The 19306-nt window shown below is 49.6% G+C and overlaps 1 protein-coding gene across 1 annotated transcript in view; it reads right to left on the minus strand.

Annotated features, from left to right (window-relative positions):
• GPC3 (glypican 3) overlaps positions 1-19306 on the minus strand; it is a 153497-nt gene that overhangs the window by 45273 nt on the left and 88918 nt on the right. The window contains exons 4-6 of the mRNA XM_074834700.1: positions 16792-16925; positions 13824-13949; positions 1631-1751 (exon numbers count right to left, since the gene is read on the minus strand). Coding sequence (XP_074690801.1) covers positions 1631-1751; positions 13824-13949; positions 16792-16925 — 381 coding nt within the window. The remainder of the gene's footprint in view (positions 1-1630; positions 1752-13823; positions 13950-16791; positions 16926-19306) is intronic.

The raw sequence follows: 19306 nt of genomic DNA on the forward strand, positions 1-19306 counted from the left end.
GGGTCTCTCATTCCACAGATCTCCACTCCTCAGCAGCCTGAACTGCTCAGCAAAGACCTAACTTGACCCAATCTGGCAGCCAGCATTTCACAACCACTTTATGTCAGCAGTTTCAAGTACACTAATAACCATGTTTTGTTTGGTGCGACTTTCTCACTGTGAACGGCAAAATATCATTATCACCTGCAGGTTGAAGCCTGCCCTCTACCCCATTTAACAGGGAGCTGACTATACTATTTTTTTCACACACACACACCCCCCCCCTTTTAATAATTATGGGCTGCTGGCAGATGGCACAGCTCGGCACGGGGAGGCACATGGGAAGACAGAGTGGGCTGCGCTGCTGCTGCCCACGTCGGCTCCCACATGGCAGGGTGCTACCAGGGACCCCAAATCCCTTGCTGCATCCCGCTCCCAGACAGCACTTAACGAGGCGTGCCTGCATCGGGGGGTGCAGGGGTTAATCTGGGAACTGCTATGAAAACAGTCCCTGGCAGCCACGGGAGCAGGAAAGCAGAGGTTAGCAGAAAAGTCGCTAAGCCAGCAACTCCAGACAGAGCAGCCCTCGTGGCCCACCCGGCCTGGAAGCAAAGCTGGGCTTAACCCTGGGAACCCGTCGCTGCCCAAAGCCTCATGCTGGAGCGACCCTGAACAAGGTCCCCAACCATAAGAGCACTCTCGGGAGAGACTGGGCAGCTCAGCTGTATTAACAAACAGCATTATCGCCCGAATATTTGCCCTGCGAGGTCCCAGTGCTGTGCCCCTGGAAAGTAGAGAGGTCCAAGGTATCAGCCTACCGAAAAACTTCCCCTCTATGAGTTACTCAATGACACAGAGAGGAGAGCAGAGTCCCGAGCCAGACCCCAGCCTGGCTGGCCCAAGGCAATGCTGCAGAAGAGCTCTGGGAGGTTAACAATCGCAAGCTGAACGCGCCGCAGAGGTGCCACCTAATCCCTTGGCAGCAGTGGGGATTGTTCACAGACCTAAGCTGGCCTGGCATGATGGGTAAAGACAAGATACTGCTTGTCCCAGCAAGGATGCCAGGTCTGAGACCGTGGGAAGGAAGCTCTCTCCCCAGCGGAAAGGGTCTCACCCAGCTCTGCCATTTCCCCATTCAATAGTAACTTGCCCCAGTAGTGACTGGGAATGCATCCAGGGAGATACAGCAAAGAAACAGGTGACCCTCCCTGCCAGCCACGAACAATGCCAAAGGGGACTCCTCCGAGCAGAGGGGACATTGGACAGGTGCCACATAAACCCCTGCTGGCATCTCATGCTTGGGGACACCAGAGCAGCTCCATCTTTCCTGGTCCTCCACTGCGCAGGGAACAGCAGAAGCGTGCTGCAGGGATGCACAGGCTGAGCCCTGGAGGGCTGCAATAACTGTGCCCTGCAGCTCCCACAGCACCCACAGAGCACCACGCCAGCGTGCATGAATCAGGACCTGCCACACATGCCCTGCGAGCCTGGTACCATGCAGGGCCGAGGTGGCACTGGCTCCACACACAGCTGCCGAAGATGGAGTTGCCTCGGGTTGTCTGGCTGAGCCCAATGAAAGTGTGGGGGAGGCCAAACTGATTTGGAAACCGCCCACTCTGGAGCCATCCCTGTTGGCACGCCTGCAACAAACCTGGTTGATGTGCTTCAGCTTGTCAATAATCTGGCTGATCACTGGCTCGGGACCTTTCATCTTCACCTCATGGTTGCCAGGCTGAGCTTTTGCTCCATTCCTTGTGATTTGGGGACTGTACCTGTGGGAGTGAGAACAGAGGAGACCACGATGTGATGGGCTAATATAGAGGAGTACTTTAAAGTTCAGTACAAACAAAAGTAATCCCAAGATAAGCACCAGTCCCTTCCAAAACAGAGAGCACAAGACAGTTAATAATGACAAAGAAAGGCAGAAGATTCTCATAAACATTTCTGCTCTGCCTTTGCAAAGCAGCAAGATTATGTACTTGTATCACTTGAGGACAATGAAGTCCTTTCCAGTCCATTAGTAACCAAGGAAGACATTAAACAGTATACAAGAGGGATAAATATTTTCACATAACTTGCACCCAAGAGTCCTAAAAAAGCTGGCTCAGAAATTCTGGCTTGCTCATGTTTGTTTAAAATAAATCTTGGCAGACCACAGAGACTCCAGTACAAGAGCAGTAGTGTTGTGCCCACAGCCAAAAAAAATGAGTGGGATGACCCAGTTAACTGCAAGCTGATTAGCATAACATCAACCCCCTTGCAAAATAATGACTATCACTGATGTGTGATTTCAATAATAAAGAATTAAAGCATCAGAATATAATTAATGCTGTCAACATTGCTAATGGAAAATAGGTGTTGTCAAACAATCCTGATTTCAGTCTTTGATGAGATCCAGCCTTGGGGATCAAAGTAACTGCTTAGACAGAACATACCTTGACTTTGGTGCGGTGCTGGGCTCTGCACCACTCTATATCTCAATTTACATGGGTACCGTGCAAGCCAGCAAAGCACCCGTAAAGCAGATTAAGAGCTTGCGGAGAGATCTCCAGATGCAGCTCTCCACAGGGACCCTCCCTGAGCTGCCAGGGCAGCTCTGCAGAGGAGGGTGGCCAAGCCTGTGCTCAGCTTCCGAATCGGCAATTAGGAAAGAAATAAATTCACTGCTGCAAAATTTATGGAATGGTGAAGTTTATCAGAGTGGTAAAAGTGATGAGAAGAGTGACAGAGGGGTCACTGCATGCTTGCCTTTGGAGGATGCATTTCGACACTCAGTACCTGATCTCACGATGCTCAGGACATGAGACAAGCTCGTCCACACCAACCTCAAACTCGGCTTCAAGACCAGAGCAAGCAGCTGCCACCACTGACTGCTGGCAGCCACAGCAGTGGCACAGAGCACACTGGTGCCTTCTCGAGCTGTGGGTTGTTGGTATTCATCGCAGCCCCAATGATGGGCTGCGGTTCTCTACAAGCACAAAACAAGTCCTCGTCTCCAAGAGCTGACAGCCCGAGCACACGCTGCCAAACCCTGGCACTGCCTATGAAAGAGAGATCACCGAGATAACGCCAAGGATCTGTCTGCCTTCCTGTACGTCTGTTTTTCCGGTGCCGTGGGTAAACACGATGAATATTCCTTTCTGCGATTCATCTCCTACACATCACGTCCGTACCCAACTCCCAGCACCAGCTCCAGTGACTGCTTCCCTGTCTGCCAGCTCCCCACTCCCCTGCCCACTAATCCTTCATCCCCACGCTGCCGAGCAAGCTTGGGCGATGACAGTCAGCCCATTTCACAGAGGCTTTGGGGAGGAAGTGAGACTTCAGCAGGGATTTAAAGGAGGAGAGGGAGACAGGAGGGATGGTGGGGCCAGCTCAGGGAGGATGCTTTGCTGGGGGAGAAAGCAAGAGGCATGGGGACATTCAACGACAACAGCTGTTGGGGCACACTGAGGGTTTTGGGGATACATAGTGGGTTAGCCCCACTTAAAACTCTAAATTAGGAATGAGACTGACTCAGACATGTGGGGATGCAAAGGCAACCCTAGATTTACACTGGTGCTCCAGGAATCTGCCCCTGACCTGAAATATTCACATCATTTAAAATACAGGACTGAGGCTGATTTCAACTCCAAGGCTTTTTCAGAGCAGGAGTGACAGGTACAGGAGGGCTCTGCACACCCACCCAGGACCCAGCACTCCCATACACATCTCAGCTGAGGGCTGACAACCCCACAAGACGCTTCACTGAAAGGGATGACCGATGAAGGATGGGAGAAAGGAGGTGTTTGTGCCTCTAACAGAGAAGCACACGCCTGTATATATTCCTGTTTCCAGCTATAAACAGCTTTTCCAGGTACAGGAGAAGCATCGCTGCAAAGCAGAGACATCAACTTGGGTCTCCCAAGCCCCACCAGCTCCTCAACACTGGGATAGCTGCCTGCACAGTCAACCCCCCACGCAGTGCTTCACAGATTCGCAGAATCATTCAGGTTGGAAAAGACCCATGGGATCATTGAGTCCAACCATCAGCCCTACTCTACCAAGTTCTCCCCTACACCCTATCCCCCAACATCTCATCTAAACGACCCTTAAACACATTCAGGGATGGTGACTCCACCCCCTCCCTAGGCAGCCTATTCCACTGTCTGACCACTCTTTCTGTGAAAATTTTTTTCCTAATGTCCATTCTAAACCTCCCCTGTTGCAGTTTAAAGCCATTCCCTCTTGTTCTGTCACTAATCACCTGTGAGAAGTGACCAGCATCAACCTCTCTACAATGTCCTTTCAGGTAGTTGTAGAGAGTGATGAGGTCTCCCCTCAGCCTTCTCCTCCTCAAACTGAACAGTCAGGTGCACCGTACCAACTCCAGCTGTTCTCCACCCAGACACCTTTCCCTACTCTGGGGCCTCCCATTAGGACCCAACATTTTGCAAAACACACACTTTTTAAAAAAAATTATTTTAATAGCTGCGTTATCCTCAGAGCTATCCCTAAGACACAACAGCTCCCAGTTCAGAAAGGCACTCCACATGCATTAAGAGGCTTGTCATAGGCTGAAAGCTAAGTGAGAAGTGGGGTCAGAGAGTGCCAGGCTGGATCCCAGCCTGCAGCAGCCCATGGCCAGGAGAAGGTCTGGTTTCCTGGCACAGAGGGCCGGCGGGACTGCATGCTCCGAGCACCATCTCGTGGGAAGATGCTGCTGTCGCAAGCACAGACCTGCCCGGCTCTGCAAATACTTGAGCTTAACTTTTTGCAGGGGAATAAGGCATTGGGAGCAGCTAACCATTAAACCCGCTGCTTATTTGTCACACAGTCACTTAATGCCACCGTGCCAACCTGACAAACACATCTGGCGACTGAACGTAAACATCCCCGAGACACATAACTTTTTAGATGCCAAAGAAACGACCATTTTTGGTGTGACCATAAATTTAATTTAAAGCACTGATGGAACTTTAAAGTACATTGCCGAAAATTCTCCTGTGATTTAAGAGGTTTAGCTAGCAGGATAAATCTCCCACAGGTTTTAGCAAGAGCAGAACCAAGCCCATTTGGTGCATACCTAAATTAATAGAGACTCCTTCCTAAACAGTTTTATACAAAGAAGCTCAATAGCCTGGGTTTGAGTGGGCGAAACCCCTTCTGAAATCCATACGACTGCCAGAGAGGATTTCTGTAGCCTACGCAATATCGTACAGGAGGGAAGAACACAGTACTACGGCAGTAACACACCATAATTACGTGACTGAAGACTGAAATTGTTCTCCAGAAGGCTCCACCGGGGTGGTGAGGACCTCAGATCACCCTCCTCAGGGGGACAAGTCTACCAGAGAAAGAAGTAAACCTGAAAGCGTTTGCAGAGGGATGTCTCCCTAAAACAGTGATGCTGAAGAAGCAGAGTGCCATTGCCTGGTGCTTCCCACCTGGCCAGGTACAAGGGTACGTATTAGGCCCAAAATGAATCATTTGCATCATCACACAAGTCATCTGAAGCAGCAAGGTAGTGGGCACTGCAAGCTGCACATCTGAGCATGAACTGCAAAGAAGCAGATGCAGAGGGACACGCTACATCCGAACAGCCAGAGACGTGCTCCTGCCTGGCTTGGGTGCTTCAGGACACACTGCCTCTGCCTGCTAAGCCAAGACCTCCTGGTGCGCTCAGGTATAAAGGGGACACCAGCCCCCTCCTTGGCTGTGCCCCTCATTGCCTGAGCACCAGGACTGGGTGGCATGTATTCAGGCATGTGGGATGCAGCCAACCGAAGGGTTAAAGACTTTGAAATGTAGCTTCAGTGAGGGATGGGCATTCCTGAAATGCCAGAAAAGTTGGAAAAGGCAGCTGCCACCCCTCCCCGTAGCCTAGGCCAAGCAGCCAGGCCTTAAATATGGCACAGAGATGCCTTTGCAGCCCCCACGGATCTGGAGGAGAGGGGGCTCCCAGGATGGTCCCCATTCAGGCTCCCCCGCATCCTACTGAGCTGCCGCAGGGCTGGTGGGCTGCCAGGTCCCATTGCAAAGCAAAGTCACCTTCCTCCCATGTTCTCCAGCCACAATGCAGAAAAGAAAGAATCTCAGAGCCATCTCAAGCTGCTTTCAACTGCTGCCAATAAAACTGTCCCTTCTGCAGGACACTTGTGCCACTCCATGAAACCCATCACATACCTCTGCCATGGTGATAGCGGCATCGAACAGCAAATATGTACAGTGGTTCAAGCCCACCCCATAGTCCCAGGGGGTCCCTGTGCTGAAGGGTATCAGTGTTGCAACATGAGCATGGCCTGGCTTCCACTTCATAAGCAAAGCCCAAAATACTTTCCTCTTTGACGTGTCTCAACGTCAGTCAGCAGCATCTCCTTGCCTGGGCTCCCTGGGTATGGGCTCTTGCTGGGCACATGGTATTTTCCAAAGACAAATGTCACATTGTAAAATGTGCTGATAAGCAGCCCTTGCTAAAAACAACTTTAAAGACAACCACCTGATGAAAACACTAATGATCTGAGGTCTTCTGTGGGGATAGCACAACTACAGACCCTTCCTGCTCCTTCTCATCCATAAATGCCAGAGCATGCAGTCAGATTAAGGGGTTTTCCCCTCCTTTCCTCCCCATCATCCAAAAATGTCTCCTGTGAATGTTTGGTCATTCCAGTTCAAATACAGCTCTTTCCAGGCTTTCATTTCAGAGCAAGGAAGACAAGATGACAAATGCAATTTAAATATATGGCAATGAATGTAAAATGTGTGTTCATCCTACTTGGCCATGCTGGCTGAGAGATGAGTTACTGCAATGCCTGACATGTGATTTAGAGAAAGTAATCCTGCAAGTCAGATATAAAGAATTACGCTTTTTAGAAAAAGGAAAGTAAGTTTGTAGTTCAAATAACAATTAATTTATCCCTGCCTTTCAGTTGAAAAGTATTTATTCAAATGCACCTCCACAATTTAAACAGCGCAGTACCCCTTGCAGGCTCTCTACTATCTCTGTTCACTGAATCATACTTGTTTGAGGGAGCATTTGGGGGACAAAGAAACACAGACTGCTAGAAGACAGGACTACAATACAAAAGAGAAGGTTTTATCGCACAAGACAATAACCAAGCTTAAGAGAGCAGCATTTCCAGCACCCACAATCCCCCAAAGCTGCTCTGCATTTCAAGACATGACTCACTACAGGCCATGCGGGCTGGTGACACCAAGTCCTCACCACACAGGAAGCAAGAAGATACGAAAAAGGAGAGATAGGAAAGAAACATTTCTCCCCCACACTCCTGGCAGGAACCCAAATGTTATCTCCAACTGGTTTTCGTGGGTCAGTAAAGGTGGGGACAGTGGTGATGCCAACATTTTAGTCTCTCTGGCCCTTGTTACCTTTGGTTTAGTGGGACAACCTTAGTGTCACATCAGCAGCAGCAGCCAAAAGGCTGGAAGAGCTGCTTCCAGCCCACCCATCTGGCCCTGCAGACAGGGCGTAATAAGCCTCCAAGAAGAGGTGATAACTTCTTTCCCTGATAGTTTCCTCTGTAAAGAAAGACGTCCAGACATACCTGGTCAATTATACCAGTTACCCCAGCCCAGCCACAAGCTGGGTGTGGGTTGCAGTCCAGACAAGTGCAGGTCCACCCCAGGTGTCCTCTTGCACACAGGGTGCAGGGTCACACCATCCCTTGACCATATGCAGGCATCTGTTATATGGGGGTGCAAGTGGCAGGGGAGAGGTGGAATGTATGGCTCTCAGGTGCCTTCCTGGCTTGCAACGTGCACTCATTACTTGCTTGCAGTCACTGCAGAGCTCACAGTGCCGCAGTCAATTTACACCACCAGCAGCTCTAAGCAAGCTTCTTCAAAAGCAACCAGGAGGATCCAACACTCTCAGTGGGGAGCGTTCTCACCTAAATAAAAAGGAGCCATTTTCTGCTGGATTTCCAAATGCCAACACCTTGCAGCCTGGTCTCACTACCATGAGAGCCCTCTGAGATCCTGCTGTATCAGTTCCCTGCCAAAGGGAAGTGTCATCTCTTCCCAACCACCCTGTGCAATGCGCTACGGCCGGTAAGCATGCTACAGGTGTTAGTTTGGTTATAAATGTGAAGTCTCAGGTAATCGCCTGGTTCTGGGAGATGAGACTTTAAGAAGGAACAGCAAAAACTGTAATATAGCAAAACAATGGGAGTTTCTCACATAAAAAGACAGCCTGAGGTCTCCCTCCATTCTTACTGCAGTTGAGTAAATTTCAAGACAAGTAGATTGTGGAAAAATTGGCTAAACCTGAGACCAAGCAGCAGGTTTAATAGAGGAAGATTCATGATCTTTACTTCTGAAATACTCTGGAAACAATTATGGCCACTCAATAACCCACCAAATTTGCCTACTATCCTTTCATTATAGCTTACATTTGCTACAAAGCTGTGTTTTATGTGCTTGAAAAGTTATACAGCCTCCCTCTTCGGGACTCCATTGTATCAGATATTTCACAGCACTGCCAGAAATAACCAAACCCTTCATGAACTAAAGGGTTATTGCTGGCATGGAATTTTCTTTGTTCCAATTACAGAATCTCATTTTTCTCTCTTGCTTCCAATTGTACTTTCATTGTTTATGATTTGTATGATTAAAACAAACCACACTACACTGGCAACAGCAGGGAAATTTGAGACTTCTAGCTTGAAGAAGAGAATCTGGCAAGGTGCTAAAAATATATTAATTTGGAATTGGTATAAAGAGAACATGAGTTATGCGGGTGATTTAGATTAATGTACAAGTTTGTCTCAAGAAATTTGGAAATAGCAGTATCTAACAGTAACACTTAACATGCTTACAAGTTTTATGGTGGGCAAATGCTGCTGTCATTCTACTCAGAACAGCTTGAAAGGAATATACTCTTGTAAGCAGATTATTAAACTCTGAGAATCTAGATTTTAAGAGGCTTTTAGTATTAAATGCTGCAAAACCCTGATACTATATATAAGGTTCAAATCACCTTTGAGGTTCAGACGCCTAACTCCCATAGAAACTGACATGAGTTCAATATCTCAACACCCACTTGAATTAAGATGAAGTCTTTAAATGAGCTAATTACTCAGTCAGGACTTCAGTGATAAGAATCACCCTCTGGTTTTTCTCTACATTGGATGGAGATAAAGAGGCTGGACAACATCTCACCACCCACCACCACCAGCGTGAGGGCAGGCACAAAGATGGGGCATGAAGACAGAGGCAAGGAAGAGCAACCCTTGCTTAGGCAGGTTTAAGCTGTTGCACAGTCACCCTGTCTACATGTCCAGCCCTCTGCTATCTCAGGGAAACGCCTGTCAATTAATTGAGCCCAGGAAAGCTGCAAAGAGGTGCACAGAGATGCAGACACAGAGGGAGATCCAGCAGGTCCAGTCCCCAGCTACCACAAACACCCAAGCACCATGACCCCTCAATAAGCTCTTTGCAAGTGGTGGAGTGTGCCACATGTGGCTTTTCCTGTGAACCTCTGTGGCATCCCATAAAAGCACAGTATGTTTTTGCACACTTTGAAAAGTGTGAAAAGCAGTAATGTGTTGCCTTTTATTTTTTCTTCCCACTTTGGCTTATGTTCTTCAAGCACACAGTAAGAGCACAGGAAGAGACACAGGCACTGCTCTGCGTGAACAGAAAAACCAACCTTCCTTGTATGGTTGCCACTGTTTGCAAGCCATTATTTCAAGGCACCATGTCCTAAACCCACCTAAGGGATGGCGATCAAAGTATTAACCCACAGATCAAGCCTCAGGAAGGAGGATGAATTCTTGTCATTAGATGGTCCAACCTGGAGAAGCAAATGAGATGGACAAAGGACCATATAGACTCAGGAAAAGAAAACAAAGGATGAATCGTATTAAAAATGCTAGAATACACAAAGCAGGATAAGTGATGCTGACCCATCAGCAGAGCACATTGCATGTCATCCTCACCACAAGCCAAGGTGTAAAAAGCCCTCAAACAGGTCCTCACAGAGCTCTTAATTTCAGGGGCTTGCAAGGGGCTGCACTAGGCAAGGAGTGCACCCGCTACATGCATAACCCTGCTCCATTGGCAGGAAATCTCAGAGCCAGGGACGAAACAAGAACATAGCTCAAGTAGAGTCAGACCTCAACCACCACGACAAGCAAAGTAGAGCCTGCAGAGGACTGCACTGAAACAGTTCATTGTGTCAGGAGAAAAGCCCAATAAGGTACTCCAGCCAGCTGAGTTGCACTGGAGTCCCAGACAAACACGCCACATTTAATCAGGGCAGAGGGAGTTAAGAGTAAGGAGGAAACAGAGGACGGTTCAAGGCTCAAACTGGGAAATGAAGACCCAGTGGAAAGGCACTGAGCACATCCAGTCTGCATGGAGGAGGGACACGCTCACTCTCTGCTGATAACAAAGCACTGGGATAAACAGGACAGAGTAAATACTGACTCAGAAAAACCGCAAGAGGAGCAGCGTAGGACTCAGAAGGGACTGTTTGTGTGAAATAGCAGGATACACATTGTCGGTATTATCTAGTACTTGAGTGCATTGGCAAGGAGCTGTGAAGTTGCTATTCCAGGCTTGATTTAACATGTTATAGGAAAAGGACTTAGAATAACGAGCAAATTTTGTCATGACAGAGAGGTCAGGAAACGGATGAACAAGTAGGGCCCTTCTCTAACTTAATTAGCACTCAGATACTGCATTAAAGATGTGAGAGGTAAACAGCCACAAACCCTACAGGAACACCACCAAAGCCAGACATGCCCATATGGATGCTCACACTGAGCTCACTGATACAGCAATGCCCAAGCAGTTTTATCCATCAGACATGGAAACACGTGGAAACACAGCATCCACACAACCACTGCTCTCCCCTGGTCTTCACCTGATGCTGCAAAGCTTTCAGCAGCTTCGGCAGGTGCTTTCTAATCTGTCTTTAGCATGAGCACTTCATATTGCTATAGGAACGTCAAGATGTCTCCCTTGAGCCCCAGTTGCCACTCCACAGGGACACAGGTCTTCCCTGTGGATGTCCCAGAAACGTGAAGGGGTCTCAGGTTGCATGTGGTGCCCATGCTCAGGCAACTCAATCCCATCCTGAGGTGAAACATATACAGCTACAGCAACCACACACAGCAGGTTAAGTGCAAGGCATGAGCGTCTCCTCCCATCCAGCCTGCTGAACTTTCAGTCAGGAAGCTCTGATTTGAAAAAGCCAATATCTAACAAAGCAAGAGGAAAACATTAAGCTAGAAAGTATATTTTACATGCACAAAACCTAGAAAATCAGACCCTTCTTTCTGGGAGCCGTTACACATGTGAGACAACTACCAGGTCAGCATCCTGAAATGAACACTAGATATCCAAAAAACATCAAGTTTCTTGCAAAAAGTGGCAAGATGGGGCTTGATGACCAAGAAGTACACATCAGTCCATCAGGAGAATTGCTGTAGCCATGCCGGAAACACTCCAGTACATAATGCACATTCTCAGAGCAGCTTGTGAAAGAGCTCCTACACTGTGAACAGCTGCTTGGCTCCCTCTTGGGGAAAACACTGAAATAAAGAAACTGCCGGTTTGGGGTACTCAAGCACCATTACCTTAAACGCTCCTGATTTTCAGGAATCCTCCCAGACTCTCTGAAAGAGATGCCATGCTGGGAAGTCCAAGCACGTGAAGCAGTCAGTTTTGGCTCCACGTGAAGCAATGTTTGCTTCTATTTGAAACATTCTGCAAATGGGTCCTGGGAGAGGAGCACCCCAGACCATTATCTTAGTTCAGCTTTATTTAGCTGAGTACCCCCTGTAGTTTCATCGGCAGAAACACCACCAGGTATGAGATACTTTCTCAGACTATGGTCACCCTGGGAAGCATTATGGCTGCAGATGCTAAAAATACAAGGTGGGAAGGCAGTCGATGCATTTAAGGGGCAACAGGTATTTCCATTTTGTGCATCCATTTGCTCTCCCTCCTGAACTCTCTGCCTTCATGGGAGCGTTCAAATCTCCTCTGTGTGAGCCATCACCCACACTGCTTTCTTTACCCAGCCAGCAAGTTTCCCCCTCCTGGACACCACTGATGTCCCTGCAAGGGGATGGGGGATTTAAGTCAGCACTCCTCTCTGCTCTCAGCAAAAAACTCCAATATCTGCCTGCAAGGGAGCTGTTACTAATATTTCATAGGAGCTGGCAGAGGTGGTGACATCTGTGCAATAGATCAGAGGGAGCAAGGAGGAGAGGAGTGGAAAGGCACGCTCTCTTCAAGAACAGAGAGGATTTAATACTCAATTTAACAGCCAGGCAGCCAGGGGCTGAAATCTTGGTGTCCCCTTCATGCACACACACTTTATCCTCTCCCTGCCTTGCCCCCTCTGCAAGCTGTGGCACCTATGTGACCTGCCAAACTGTGCCACCAACACCGCAGCATTGCAGGAAGGACCCAGGGTGACATCTCTGCCTATGGCAGTCCACTGGTATTCTCAGCAGAAAGCTGAGGAAGGCTATCATCTAAAGTCATGTTGGATCTGCAGATAACTCTTACATTTGCAGAAGGATCTGGACTTGGCACCTTCCCATCGCTGCCACTTCTCCCAGCCATGGTGTCACCTAGGGCCTCCCCTGCAAAGCTGCAGTGTTTATAGCACTGTTTAAGGAGTTTTAATTAACAATCAGTGAGACAATACTGAAATAGTCTTTTTTTTTTTTCCAATTGAACTTCTCATTTAGACATGGAAACTCAAGATTTTCCAGAAATAAGTAAAGGACACATTTTTCCTTAGGCAAAGTAAGTACATTTTATTAAGTGTGTGATATTAGATGCTTGAGCAGTTTTTTTCAAAATATAGTTTGATGCTATTTTGGTCCCTTCAGTGTTTCAGGTCAGTATTGCAAGTACAGGCTAATTACCACCTGAGGTTACTGATCAAGAAGTCATAATTAATATCTCAACATTTCACCACTTCCTGATTTTATTTCTATTTCTTCCCTTATGCAAACTACTTAATAGCAAAGGATGCTTTGCAAAGTAGGGTGATTAGAGGAGATTTATGTATAATTATAAAAAACATTTCCAAATTCTATTTCCACATTTTTTAACATTCCTGAAGGGTATCTTTTACAAGAAAAATCTCCATTGCTATTAACAATTCCTTCACCTTTATGCTATGAATCCTCTATTTGCCTGTCCTCATTATCTCACAATTACCACCAGGACATCCTCAGAACCGGACAGTGGGGCACGAGCTAGACCCTGGTGTGAATGACTCCATCCAGAGAGGACACGCAGGGCCTGGCTGTGGGAGGACGGTCAGATGGCAGAAGCGGCACCACCAGAGCTCAGCGGTCCTGACCTCCTCCAGCACAGAGCCATGGCCAAGGAGAAACCTAACAAGGTGCTCTTCCTTGTCACTCCCCGGATGGGGCAGGGGACACCAGCCATGCTCTCCTGCTACCACTGCACGGAGCCAGGTTGGAGACATCCCCACCCCAAGGCAGTGCATGGTGGCAATGCCCCCATTGCTACTCCGGAGGAGCTACCCTGGCACCGTAGTGCACCCTCCCATGGAGCGTGGCTGCGCTGAGCTGCTGCTGCTCTCCTCTCTCTGGCTCGCCACGACCAACCTACCCTGGCCAAAACCAGTCATGGTTGCAGGCTTTTCAAAGCAGAGTGCAGAAAACTCAGTGGAGGGCAGCACACAACCGCTTCTCCTCTCTGTGCTTTGTACATTCATCTGAGCTGACACCGGCTCTGCAAAAGGTTTCTTAAAGGAATGAGCAGTGTCCTGGTCACAGACCACTCCTGCATCTAGTTAAAAAAAGATAAGCGGTGCTGGGGAGGAGGAGGGAAAGGGAGATGTTATTCACCTCTCCACGACTTCTTGTCCATTCCAGCAAAGAGTGTCATTCTGAACAGCAGAGCTGTGGTTGCAGATGTACTCTGGCAAGCTGCTGTAAAAACTGCTGTGGGACTTCAGCTTCGTAATGAGTTCCCTGGAAGAAAGCGGGGGGAAAATGGTGCTCAGTTAAAAGAGGAAAAGAAGATGAGTTTGGTGCATTTTAACCAGTGAAAGTAGTGACACAAACACAACAAGAAAGCAGCTGAGTGCAAACAAACCATGAAGCATCAGTCTTATTTCTGACCTCAAGTAGCATTTTGCACCATCCCCTGATGTTATTCAGTCAAGGGCTGAATCTGTGTTTCTTAGGGCAAAACCGTCTGTAACAGGAGGGATGCTGGGGCAGCAGAACCTGAGCCCAACCATGCAGCACACCAAAGCCAGACACACTCTCTGCACTCTCACAGCCCCTAAGGAAAGGTACTGCTGGCTCAGGCCTTGATATACGGGGTACATCTGAGCAGCAAGTGCTCAGGCTGTCAGCAGTCCCCTCTGCTTTGCAGAAGGCAATGGAGGCCCTTCAGGAAAGGACAGCCCTGCCACTGTCTGTCTGACATTGGCCACCCAAAATCCCTGCGAGGGCAGGTGGCATTTCTGGTGGCAGACCAGAGCAGACACTCTCAGTACAGACCCGTACGGATGGATAATGCTGGGTTTCATGTTGCACTGTCAAAAAGGCATATGCTGGGCTGGCCATGGGGTCACAGTCTGCATTTGAAGGGGCAGGTTACACTCAGCAAAATGAGTCTGCCCCAGGAAGGCAGGAGGAGCCGCAGGAGCGGTGCTTGTGCCAGACAGAGGGGATGCAGATCAGGCTGCACCTCCACCCTGCACCCTCCCTTCACAGCACCAATGACCTTTGTCCCCAGCTTTCAGCAGCGGTCCAGAGGTGCCAGGACACAGGCTGACCCCGGGGACTCTGAGAGCCATCAGAAAGGGGACAGAGGATGTGGGAGCAGGATGTGCCCATTCCCCCAGCCCAGGTCTGTCCCCTCAGGGGCACTCAGCTACATCACCAGGAAGCACTGGCAGATTTAATTAGGTAAATGGCACAAAATGTATGATAATATGAATACCAGGGACTGGAGGAAGTAAGACTTGGCCTCACAGTCTCCTGGCTTGGGTTCAGCACATTTTCGCCTTTGGCAAGGGGTTATTTCTTGGCCTCTTCCCTCCCTGGGAGGGATGACAAGGGATCAGCACCTCGAGCTGTGAGCACTCCTGGGGGCATCCCCTTGGTGCCCACAGCGGTGTGACCCCCATGTCCTGCCAGCTGTGGGGAGCTGCCCAACAGTGCCAGGCTGTCAGAACAAGCTTCAGCAGGCTGGGGCGCAGAGGGGGTGGCCAGCTCCCTCCATCCCTCTTTGCTTGGGGATTTCGCAGGGTTCCCTCTCCAGACTAAGCCCCCAACTGCCAGCTGGGGGCAGGCGAAACAAGGAGAAGCCACCCCAGCGTCAGCGAAGGCAGCCTGCGCTGCTCTGCTCTGCCCTTGTGCTAAAGAGGAGCCCGTTTCTGCCCTAATCGGACCCACACAGCCCATGCAGGCAGAGCTGGCAGCGATGGAGGCAGAGGATGGAGACAGAGGGCCACCAAAGTCCTCCCTCGGGTCACCAAAATGTAGCCTGCCAGGGTATCGCAAGCACCAACCAGTCCATCACTGTCCATGCCAGTTCACGAGGGTTTGCCTGACGAGTCAAAGCCCCTCCAAAGGGTGGGAGTTCAGCCCACAACCCCCTCGCACAAATTGGAGGGGTGCTTCAGATGTTCACCTCCTGCACGAACCAGCTCCTACAGCCATCTCCTGCCCTGGGCTTACGGTGGGGCAGGAGGTCCAACCAACATCATTTTGAAAGTCAAAATAAGGCAAGATCTGGGTCTCCAGTTACACCAAGCCCTGAGCAGGACAAGCCTTACATTGCCCATCACACACAGCTCCTTACATCCTAGGCACTGCCTTGCTCCCTGTCCCGCAGACCCCGGCAGCGCTGAGGAGAACGCATGGAAGAAAACTTTCCTGGGGAGCAGAGCTCCCTGCCGGGCAGGGAGGGGAAGGGAAGGGAGAAAGTCCTCTGTATCTTCAGGTATGAGCTCACATAATTCACAGCCCTCAAAGGACATCTCTGGCAGAGCCTGGGCTGTAACCCTCCGACATGTTGAGACAAGGGAGGAATGCAAGCCCTGGTGCTATATCTCATAGGAACTGTATCAAGAATGTGGCCCTGTTACTCTTTAAAGCAAAATCCATCCAACTTCATCTACCCCCAGATCCAAAAACTGCCAAGTTCGCCTGTTTTCCACAGGGATTTTTCTTGTATTCAAGACAGCAGTAAAGGCACCACATATCTCTGGGCGTGCTTTCAGCTCCAGAGGGGAGATGCTTCTCCATGACACATCAGCATGAGCCCACTGAATTACAGCTTCTATTTGCAGAGGGAAGGAAGCACAGGGTGCACTGCCAGCAGCGGAGGCACCTGCTTCGCTTTGAAAATATTCAGTAAAAGGCTGTTAACATTCCTGAACTACCGTAAAAAACTGCACAAAAAAAAAAAGGGAAATGAGTCCCCCTTACCTACACACACGGTGCTACATGCAACATTTCAGGCTAGAATGACCATTTCCACCTATAACTACACCTGTGAGTATTTCCAGACAAGATGTTCAGTATATGAACCTCGGTGCCTGGTGATTGCAAAAAAGCAAGACAAAGATGAAAAGCAGGAGGCAGTTTTACAGGTTAAAAAAACCACATGTAGACACCTCGCTGCATTTCAGAGCCAGCCATGGAGCAGCTCTGATGCTCAGAGTCAAAACCAGCTGCAGGTTTATGGGTAAGGGAAATACGGAGCTCTTCCACTTGCTTCCACGGGGCCACCCTGTACAGCAACCGCTCCTACAGCCCCTGTCATGGGCACTGTGCTCAGCCCCAGCATTCTCACCTCCTCCTGCTTGACAGAGTTTCTTCTTGATCAATGTGAGTCATCTTCAGAACTTTCTTGTCAACAAAAAGGTCTTCAGGGTAATTAGCTGATCGATACTGCCTCTGCTGAGTGTGGCCACATAACCGGCTGATCTGGAAAACACAAACACAGCAGCGTGAGGAAGTGTTGGGACCAGAAACACTGCAGGAAAATAGCTGAGATGCACACTGGTACCTGCACATGAGCTGGTTTGTCATCACATCGTCCCAATCTCTCCCATAGCTCATGCAAGCACCTGAAAGCAAACTGCTGCCCTAAGGATGCAACCTCACTCTTGTATGAATACCCACCCTGCGGGAGGGAAGGCAGGAAACTTCAGGCAAGATTTTTGGGCATCAAAGTGCACCTGTGGCTATCAAAACCCTCAAGCTGCAGGTGTGACTGGCAAGTCTCCCTGTGCCAGGTTCAACTCATGCTGGCAGGAGGGGGTTCGAGATGTTCCCTGCTCCTTCCTTGTTGAAAGCCACAGCATCTCAAGACACCACACTCCACCTCTCTAGCTGGACTTTTAGGAAACACCTCCCCTCTGAAGGTAAATCCTAAGACCCCCGTTCTGCATCTCAAGGCATCTCAGCATCTGCACAGACTGCGCTGCAGGTGCCCAGGGATGAGCATCATACACAATGTTACTAATTAAAAAAATCAGGGCCTAAAATACAGCAAGCACTGTGGCTACAGCCCAGTTGTACCATGGGAGGTCTTGATTAACAGGGCTCTGTTAATGACACAAATTAGTTCATTAGCATACAGATGATTCGGTAACCGGCTGCAGCAGCAAGGGAAGAAATCCAAAACGCCTCATTAAAGCTCTCCCGCGCGGCCACTGTCCCGAGACTCAGCCAGCAGTGCCGTGGCTGCCGCTGCAGTCCCTGCTGCGGATGGATTTGCAGCCATTTCCTTCTCTGAGAGACCACTGAGGGATAACTGTCCCCCCGAGGCACCACTGCCACTGGGAAACTTGCCTTTTGAACCACCCTGTGCTATTCTGCAGGACTCATCCATGCTGGGTTGTGAAGGGAGCTCAGCTGATCGCCAGGGCCATGAAGGCACCGCAGCTGACACCAACCCCTCTTTCCTTGAGCCTCATCTCACCGCCTGCATCCAGGCTTGGGACCAACCACATACCCATAAAATGCCTGTTCCTTGCAGCACCTCATTTATCTTCATACCACACCAAACCAACGCAGCCAGCTAAACTCCTAGTTAGCCACACTCCAGAGGCTAAAAGCACACCCACTGCCCAAAGCTACAAGCGTCTGATGTGTAAAGAGAAGAGATTAATCCTGTTCTATTACATCCTGCATTTGGGTGGGCAAATAAATTAGTATTGTCACCTCTTTCATTATCAAGAACAGCACAGATTGTTTGCTCAGGCTGCCATACAACGAAGAGTAAAAGAGAAATCTCCCAGGAGCCAGGCACTGTCATTTCTGGTTCACAGCGCGGTGGGAAGAGATGCTGCCACCAGTCCCTCCTCCACCTGCGGCACCCTCTGCTGAAACAGCTCCTCCTGCAGCTGCTGGGGGAGCAGTTTCTGCAGCATCTTACCTGTTTTTTATTCCACTGCCCTTTCTTAGCTGTGTTTCCTCTCTGCCTTGCCAAACCCAAGTCTTGCAGAAGAATGTACCAGCCCTACTGCCCTCCTTAAATCACGTGGCAGGCTTAAAAAACAGAGGGAGGAAGGAAGTAAGAAAAACGAACACCACATTTTGGGCTGTCATCTTTGCCTTTTGGGTTTTCCTTTAACACTCATCCCTCTCCCGCAAGACTTACAGGTAGTCCCCTGATGCAAGCTGTCAGGACTAGGAGGAAATCACGGGGCAGCAGGAGGAGACCTGGATAAGGGCATATGAGACCCCACCGCTGCAGAATGGGGCTGCACAGCCCGTGCTCTCTCTGTGCTGGCTGGTGCCACCATCCCTGAAACGGACAGATGAGCAGGAGAGCGTGAGGAAGTGTGGGGATCTGCACACCTCCCCCCACAAAGGTGCCCTCCAAGCCCGCGGAGAGGTCAGAGATGAGATCTGCCACGAAACTACCTCAGGGAAACACAAGGGATGCAAAAGCTACGGGACAGCGGGCACAGAACAAGCAACACCACAAACGCAGCATCGCTGCACCCAAGCTCTGCACAGCCATGTAAAGCAGAGGAGAGAAGTGGGAAAAGGTCGGGTATTTTAAGCTGTCGTTTGTGATGACTCCCTTTGATTCTCCCCAGCTCTGTGAAAAGCCCCCCCTTCCTTTTCCAAATCCCGCCTTTCAGCTGGCGAAGCCTATTGAACCCCCAGAGAAGAGCAAGTCCAGGATCAAGGCTTTTTTCCCAAGGATGCTGAGACGTGCTGAATGGGAGGGGAGGGACAGCGAGACAGCACGAACAATGGCACCACCCGAGAGCGTGCTCAAACAGCAAAGCGGCCGGGTCGCAGCCCCTCACAACTCCTGCACGGGAGCTGCGGCTCAGCCGCATCCTCAC

The sequence above is a fragment of the Strix aluco genome, chromosome 10 (genome assembly GCF_031877795.1).
Source record: "Strix aluco isolate bStrAlu1 chromosome 10, bStrAlu1.hap1, whole genome shotgun sequence".
Classification (NCBI taxonomy): Eukaryota; Metazoa; Chordata; class Aves; order Strigiformes; family Strigidae; genus Strix; species Strix aluco.